Consider the following 9134-nt stretch of genomic DNA (forward strand, 5'->3'; position numbering starts at 1 on the left):
CTTGTCTAAAACACTGTTATCATTATTGCTGTAGAACAACTTTCTCTGTATCCAAAATGTATCCTATTCTGGATGGAAAACTGGATATAAATTTTACAAAGCAGACGTGTTCACAAATACAAAACTGATCAGTCATACAGTAGCAATGTTGCAAAAATGCCCGAGATTCACAATGTCTATTGCCTGAATGGTTGGATAAATTTTTATCAAATCATTCCTACACCCAGAATTTCCAGGCTACCTTGGTTACCACAATTACCTGGGGAATCCCCAACCAGCTGCACAACTACACTGGTAATCTTCCATGATGACAAAAAAAATGTAACTGCTGACCTTATTGTTAGATGGTATCCATTCAACCAATACTTGGACATATCAGTTGTAATGACATTTCAAAATCAGGTATTGATATTCTTGTTCCTTCTAAAAATTTCCTCATCCATGCCAATTTATCTTCCTTTCTACAACACCTGACACTAGACATGGACACAAAATGCTGTTTAGCAACTGCAACTCAATTGTTTCAAAACAGTCTCTTAGTCAAGAAAAAAGCACTAAACTGTATGGATACAATGTTCCAAATTTCTGTAAATGAAGTATTCACGTTTGGACATAACTTTAAGGAAAATAAGAAAACAGTCTGCAGACAGTTGGCATTCTCTTTACCTTCCGACCCCCTTAAAAAAAGAATAAGAGAGCTTGTGTTCTTGAGAAATCTTATGAAGACTTAACAAATGCCACCACAGAACAGAAGAGGGAGATAAAAAGGGAAGGGAAAACTGCAAATATAATAAAATTTCTTAGCAGTTTATTATCTACAGTGAGTCATAGAGATTCTTCCCTTGAGCACAAAACTTCCAGCCTTGATACAAAGGAGAGAAATCCAGTCCACAAACTTTTGAATTGGAACTCATAACTTATTAATTCAGCTACTGATATACAATATTTTATTTAACTATGATGATAATTGTATTCATCCAAATATAAGACAACATTCTACAATGGAGGTTTTCAAAATAAAGGAATTCAAACTAATTATACACCTTCATTATCATTACAGCTATAATTCAAGGTATTTCCTAATATGTCAGGCTTGTAATTTATGAAATTAAGAAGAAAAAAATGGATATTACTGTACTATGACAACAAAAGTCTAAATTAAATGTATTTAAATGCTGTTTTCTGCCAAAAAAAATTAATGCTATGAAATACAGCAGTATAAGCAGCACATCATCAGTTTCGCAAAATTATTATTTTTTGCCACAAAAGTGAAGATAACCAGCCTCACATTTTTACTTTCAACTAATGTGCTAAGGATGTTGAAGATGATGGTGTCCTACGCTCCAAGTAAGGTAAACTGCAGCATACACAATAACTACAAATCTTGGATACAAAACACAGCAGTGTCTTATGTTTAGATAAATACTGTGAGAACAACAGGTAGAAAAACTACTATGTAACAATGTTCAAGATATGACAAAATCTGAGAAACAATCATTTTATAAAGTCACAATTAAATTAATACTATGGTGGATTTTAAATTATTTAACCAACAAACCAATTTCAAAGTTGGTTCATTTCTGCAACTGTTTACCAAAGCTACAATCATTGCAATGTCAACAGACAGAGTGAGATTACAATTCTAAATTCAAAAGAAAAAATATGACCTCAATAGACTGACTAAAGTGAACAGCAGAAATTAGTATTCTGCTAAATATTACTCTGAATTATACAAATGGTACCAGAAATTCCTGCATGACAACACTAACATAAAATTGAACGCCAAGATAATCAACTACAAAAGACTGAATGCTGTACAGTTTCATTGCAGAAAAACCAACAGCTGGTAGTCCTAGGTTTAAGAGAAACAATGAAATTCTGTTAAAGGCCTTCATTAACTAAACACCTAAAGATGGGAGGGCATGGCCTTAAATTCATCAAAGATCGAAGAACAATTGCTTCTTGGATAAAACCTACGAGTCATATATCACAGAGTGGTGTAAAAATGTGTTATAAATAGCCAAAAAATATTATATCAATAAAATAATCTGTAGTTTGAAATTGTAACCTGTTCTGTAAAGTTTTAATTTTCTGAGCATCAAAAATTTTGAGACATAAGCAAATAACCTCAATATAAAGATTATTTTTTGACTTCTTAAAACAAACTCATAAATACAAGAACTCACGAAGTCCGTTGCAGGCCCTTTTGTAACGAGGAATGAGACAAATATGAATTACATTCATGTATTAAACAAATACATGTAAAGCAGAAAAAGCATCTTAATTATATTCAGACACTAGGTTTGTAATAAAGAAGCACCACTAGCATTTAATTTGTATTCAATGTACTTTATATTTCCTTTCCAACTCAGAAATTGTCACATCCTGCCTAACACCTTACCTGTTTTGAAGATAGCACCAACTTCAGAGGATCTCAAAACATCCAGCACAAACACTTACCAAAATAAATAATCACAACAATGCAGGAGCGTCATTCTGACAGTAATCATGAGATACAGTACATTAATGTATTCAAGGTACTGCATGTTGCTCACAAAATGTTTAAGTTTCTACACAAAATTGATAAATATTTTCCAAGCACAGTACTGTTCCATGTTATCCTAACACCACCATATTCACATTTCTACCTTGCAATTTATCATCAAGCAGTCAAATGGCTTGTGGCTGAATTGCTGGTTTTGTCAATTAGTTGTTCTATATCAACTTTCATTATTACTAGCACTGATGACAAGGATGGAAAGATTATACTTGCAGAAATGGCAGGGAAAACTAGAAATCCTTATGTATTGAACCTGGGACCCCAAGATTATGCAGGTCCTAAACACTAGACCAGCAAAGAACTTGCACTCTAGTTAATGGAAAACAACACTGATAATACTTAAAAAGTTTCTAACTTTTGAAAAAGTATCTCATGAACCATATGTTATGTTACTTTACTCACTGAAAATATAAAGAGTCCAGTTACTTTGATATTTAGGTTACAAATGACACCAATACTCATCCCAGTAATTAAAAATATGTGCTTACACAACATTCTAAAATAACATTCACAATTTCAGAAATTAATAGATGCCTGGGAATATGGCTTCCTCCTACTTTTACATTTTCAACACACAAGACTTTCATTAGCCACTGTCCAGTTTGTTCAACAAGTACAAGTACAAACAGCTACACCTTTAAATGTATCTACTATCTCTCTCTCTCTATCATTCAAAACAGAAAGAATCCAACTTTTTTAGATTCATAACAAGATGTGAAAATGAAACAAGAATAGTATCAGAAAATGCAATGAACTAAGCCACCATATGAAAGCAAATACAAGGCACATATAGAATTCTTGAAAGACAATGATGCAGGCAGACATACTTTATTCAACTGTGACAATACAGAAAACAGTGGAACTGCAAAGAGCATTTACATTACATTACATCAGCACAGTGATAATACTAACACAAATAATCTGCTTCAAGTATATTCTGCTCAAATGGGAAATTAGATTCTATTTCCACAGTCTAAAAGAAAAAAGCTGGTGGAGTGGTCTGCTATACAATGGCAGAGAAGCATGTGGTTGAAGAAAGGAGGAGATATAATTGTGAGAGGTGACAAAGGAAGTTCAGGTGATTGTGTTAGATGTGAAAGAATTGGCAGCAACAGTCACCAGAACCTCCATCATTACATCCTCTTAAAATTTCATCACCTCCTTTCCTCTACCAAGCAGGCTATAAAGTAAGTGTTTAGGATAATATGCAATTGGCTGTATTACAAATATCCACCTCATAGCAAAACTATAAAAGCCAAAACATGTATGTGGACGCAGTTACGATCTATATGAAAGATATTACTCATTAACAGATGGTTATTTTGATTTGAATAAATGTAATGAAATAAGTTAGGAAATGAATGCATACTGCAATGATTGTGATAATTTTGCTCTGATATTTCCTCTTTATAAGAAGCTTAAGAGGTTCAAAATGGGAAACCATTTCTTGCTAAAACAAGACCACTCACCACTGTGAATGGCAATGATGACTTCAGAGTTGTAAAAGGCCAGTGATCTTTATGCAGGTGGGTATATGTGGTTGAGGATTATCCCATGTTGTTTCAGAGTCACTTGCATACACAAAATTAAACCCTAGCATGTTTACAGGAATACAGATAATATATACAAGCACTTCACCACATAAATACAAAAGTTCTCTAGACATCCAACAAGTGCTTGCATTAGACTATTATTACACACAGATGTGCTAAAAAGCAATTATTCTATTTTTTAAGATCAAGCCCAGATAGTGATGTGAATGAAATGAAACTTTTCATCCAGACTTTACTGCAGTTTGGACACTAGAGATCTCTGAATTATAGCCATGAAAATAGTGCAGTGTAAGGAGACAAAACAGTACACATATATTTCAAGGGTATGCCCTGAGAGAAGGTTTTCCTCCAACAGGAAAACGCAAGGCCTCATACCAGCAAGAGCCGAGATTCACAGCCTTGGTTTTAGAATCTTGGAGCATCCACCATGCTGCCCTGCCTTGGCTCCATCTAACTTTCAACTATTTCCAAAGCAGAAAGAAAATCTAAGAGTTCCAATAAGACAAGCTCATAAAAAACTACATGAACATTTGCAGTGTGTGTGTGGACTGAAAGGAAGAGTATGCTGAGAAGTAACTGTGTAAAGTTAGAGAATAACATTAAAAAATAATGCACATTCTTGTTTCAATAAAATACAAACTCATTATAGTGGGGGATGGAAATCATTACTTTTCAGCATACCATAGCACATATTTAAGTTCTGGTAGAACTGAGAATAAATTACAAATTCTGTACTTGTAAGTGGCCATTAGTTATGACCAGCCATTATTAACAGTATCAAAATAAAACAGTCCAAAACAATCAGCAGATACACTTTGCAGACACTGGCCAGCCAAAATTAATATGGTCATGCACTTTTAGTCAGTATTTTTTCACTCAGCATTAGTATTTCCTACATGTGCCCTATCACATGTCATATTAGTCACTACCTACACAAGAACTGTCATCTGAACATCATATAATGTTGCAACAATCATTTCATATAATTAAGCCATCATCTCATTCCACACTTCAGTAAAATCATCAGGAAGATATTTAGAAAGGTTTCTCTTCCTTCTTAAAGAACATCTGACTGTAAGCAGGGTCAGCGGAGAGCAATGGTTTGCTTCCATTCATCAGTTCACTGAAGTCCAGACATTTGAATACAACAGGAACAGAACCTCTGCCCTTTCCACTCAGTGCAACTGCAACACAGTGGTTCTCATCCAGAAGGCTCTCTTCAAAGCTCCAGTCTTCTAAATGATTCCCATTTACAAACAGCTCTGTGTCTGTAACCACTGCACCTGTTCTCAGATTACTGGATTTAATTTTGAAATTTATTTGCTGCAGGTTAACAGCAATTCCTGTGCCAGTAGCTTTAACATAACTTTCCTTCAAACACCAGTGCCTGCAAAACATTGCAAGTCTTTGCTTGTCAGATGTTTTACTATTACCTCGAATAGTCTCCCACTCAAGTGGTGAAAAGTTCCGGGTCATGACACGAAAAAATTCTGATAATGTTTTTCCTCCACTGTATTCTAGTTTCATCACATCAATGCCAACCTTGACATTACAGCCACTTTCACCAGCCAGGACTGCATAGTTCCCCTGATGTGACACATTGAAATTCAACATAGGCTTGACTTCATGACATCCAACTAAGAAAGGCTTCCCTCGATCATCTCTCCCAAACTTAATGTCTGCATATGGAAGACTGGAATTCTCACTCACATATTTCCTCATCAGCAAACGTCCTGCCAAAGAAGCTTTAGCATCTTTTTTGAACACAAACCTCCCAATTCGTATCTTTTCTTCTTCCTGAATACAGGATGCGGCCAACTGGAACTGACACTCAGTTGGATTCCATGAACCAAAACTGAATGTCCAACGAATACTCATTCTGCCACTCATTCAAAAGAAATATTCTGAAGTTTTAAACCCATACCACCAAAATTACAATCACAAGAATTTGTAACACTTGTAGATTCTTTCCTCTAACTTGATCCACACAGGCATCCATCCAAAACCTCTATTTAAAGTATTCAAATCAGCCCAACCACAACAGAGCCACTATTAGTTGCCACAACCTGAAGACAAACAAGAGAGAATCTAGTGTCACTAACTGTTTCCTGGAAAATTAGCCTATTCAATTAGATTAAACTTAAGATGGCTGTCTTCTGGGTTGTCATGCCATGTAGCCTGGTAGAAGTTTACATGTAAGATATTAGCAGGTCTGTTAACTTGTGAATGTGACAATGTGGTGGTTTATGTATGTGTTATATGTGAATGACACTGAAATTCAACTAACATTTTTGCATCCATCTGGTCCCAGTAAATCTTCCATGCATCCTTCACCACCAGACATTCTGTGGGTTCCAGCTTTACAAGTGTTCACAAAAGAGGATACAAGAACTACAATGGGCCACACATTAACAGTGAAAAATAATAATGTTACACAACTGAGAAACTAGAAACCATGCATCAGAGAGTAGAAATAGCTACCCTTACAGATAACATTTCTTACTTAAATAAATATATAATTTTTAACCTTTTAATGAATGAGTCTGCCGGGTTCTTTTTTGCCTTTCTTATCAATGTAGCTTACTATAATCTGGAAAAATCAAAATATTTTGTTTGGTGCATTCACAGAACTTCACAAATGATTTTACTTTATTTTTACACAATTGCTCTTCATTTCAATAAATAGTTTTAATGGTCACTTGCTTTTGTGAACTATTTAGACTCCTCCTCATGGCAGTATGAATTTCTCACATTTTCATCACTCATTCTCTCCCTTTTTGTTTCATGGCAGCATAGACATTTGTCTTGTCATGTGCTTGATGCCCTCTTCACATGCATCACTATGTAGCCATTATTCAATGTAATCTTTGCTGATGTTTACAAAACTTCTCACAGCACACAACATGTCAGGAATTTCAGACTTGCTGATTACTTTGTGAGGAAAATCTTGCAAACCACCATCTTCTAGCTGTCGAAGAGTTTCCTCCATGATCTAAATAATGTTACTGGATTCACAGTAGACCATGCCCAAGATAGTCCTGTACACAGCATCCACCACTCACCTTTTCCCTGTAATCCTATTATGCTGACATCTCCATCAGCCCAATAGCATAATTTTATGGACACAATCACTTGATCCCTACCACATAATCTTTGGCAGCCTAACTTAGGATCTACTAGTGTTAAATATCTTCATCTGATGCACAGCACAATGTATTGGAACTGACTATTAAGAAATTAGTACTTGAAAAGGACCAATCACACCTTGAACTTCCTCTCTCTCCATCATAACCATTGGAACAAATGTCCCCACCCCACCGCTGACACCAAACATAAAGCACCAAAAGAAAAAACATATTGTTCATCCATATCTTCTGTAGACCCTCACAAAACCAATTCCTCCACCCTCCCAAAGCAAACAGTAAAGCATGATTATATGTTGAAAGCCAAAGACATGTCTGCATTCATGATACATGCACAGCGAAGTGGCAGTTAACTGTAGTCTGGTATGTGTCGGCAAAGTATGCTATTGTTCACTTTGACTCAGTGTAGTTTGGTATCTCATCACATGCAAATAGCTTGAAAGAAGAGTGGGCAGAGGTAATACTTGATGAGTGTTCCCCAGTAAGAGCTGTAAAATGTGATGTTTAACAAAGAAGGCCAAAATTTATACAGCATATCCTCCAAACACCTGTCTCATTTGAAGCATTTCAAAATTTGTACAATGTACAATTGTGCCATTACATTCAACCTCTCAAACCATCAAAGTCCAGTAATATATTTCTCTACCTGTGGCAAATATCTTAGCTAGATTACCTACCATTCACATATTAAAGCCAATTCCCAGACTCACTATTAATAGCCTGATTACCAGGATTATTTTAATTTCAAACACACATTTTTAAACCACAAGGGCGGCAGGTAATGTTTTCGGTTCAGGACAGTAAATGAATATTGCAACGTTAATTTGTTGGTCATACCATACAATCTGGCATTTTGTGGTCCCCTATCCTGGAGAGATGATGTAGCTGACAATGCAGCACCTTTCAGCAATTCTTCGTTGCATTCATATTGGTCTGAAAAAAAATTAAATTCCTTTAAAATTGACATTCACGTGGATTATCCATGAGCAGAACTGATCGTTTCCATGTTCCTTTCAATACTTTGTGAACCTGCAAAGACGTTTGTATCCTTCTTTCTAGTTTACCAGCATAATAACTGCCTTATATTACTTCAAAGAAGGTGTTAATCGTAAAATACTGACAACAAGAACAATAAAATCTACTTTAAACTAAATACGTTATTAATAACGCCATATTGAATAGGGCTTGGCCCATGAGTCATTCAAACATTTAAATTTCACCATGTTACTCCTGTAGATAAATATGAAAACGGCAGCTTACAAATTACAATCACTAATATGTATTACAGCCAACGCACCTCCTCTGGCATTATGTATTGTTAAAACGAATAAAAACATATAAAACTTGCACACATCCATAATTACTTGTCACATATTACACCACAACAACCATCGTCAATCACCGTACAGAAACACTGATTTTCCGACCACAGATGAGAACACGCCGTACACCACAGACAATACAAATATACCTGCCAAGTAGGCTGCCATCCATATGTATGTGTCTATGAGGACAAATTTTTAAAACTGCTTAAGGGTTGTAGCGCCGTGAATATTACTAACGTTTCAGTGGTTTTTGCTGCCTCCATCATCAGGTCGATCGCTCCAAAAGACAACTATCTTCAAACTCACCGCCGTGAAAACCTCAAATCAAATTTTTATAATTTCATAGCTGACATCGCTAATAAAGTACATTACTATAAAAACCTTTCAAGTGCCATGGTCTCCCTCCCTTCTAAACTTTATATTATAGCGGATTGTCAGACCAAATTATCCCATGCATTTTAATAAAATGGAATACAGGTAGAAGATAAGTCCAGTGCACAAGTAAAAAAAATGGGATGTATAAAAACTTAGTATATACAGTAATTAACATAAA

The 9134-nt window shown here is 35.4% G+C and overlaps 2 protein-coding genes across 4 annotated transcripts in view; both read right to left on the reverse strand.

Moving 5' to 3' along the window:
• Positions 1-8712, reverse strand: part of Nrx-IV (neurexin-4) — a 56232-nt gene extending 47520 nt beyond the window's left edge. For 2 of the 3 annotated variants that reach the window (XM_022061085.2, XM_022061084.2), the window contains exons 1-2: positions 8554-8712; positions 8094-8189 (exon numbers count right to left, since the gene is read on the reverse strand). In XM_022061085.2, the coding sequence (XP_021916777.1) occupies positions 8094-8189; positions 8554-8614 (157 nt within the window). In that variant the 5' untranslated portion in view covers positions 8615-8712. Of the gene's footprint in view, positions 1-8093; positions 8190-8553 lie in introns of those variants that run through there. The other variant, XM_087360984.1, reaches the window with a different exon arrangement.
• LOC147871517 (L-aminoadipate-semialdehyde dehydrogenase-phosphopantetheinyl transferase) lies at positions 3373-8188 on the reverse strand. Its single transcript, XM_087360988.1, has 2 exons — positions 8094-8188; positions 3373-6179 (listed from the first exon to the last, which is right to left on the reverse strand). The coding sequence occupies exon 2, from the start codon at positions 6001-6003 to the stop codon at positions 5149-5151; it is 855 nt and encodes a 284-aa protein (XP_087217114.1). The 5' UTR covers positions 6004-6179; positions 8094-8188; the 3' UTR covers positions 3373-5148.
• Positions 8713-9134: the final 422 nt, after the last annotated feature.

Source organism: Zootermopsis nevadensis, unplaced genomic scaffold (genome assembly GCF_977971745.1).
Source record: "Zootermopsis nevadensis isolate Lab colony 2312 unplaced genomic scaffold, Znev_1.0 Znev_ptg000050l, whole genome shotgun sequence".
NCBI classification, from domain to species: domain Eukaryota; kingdom Metazoa; phylum Arthropoda; class Insecta; order Blattodea; family Termopsidae; genus Zootermopsis; species Zootermopsis nevadensis.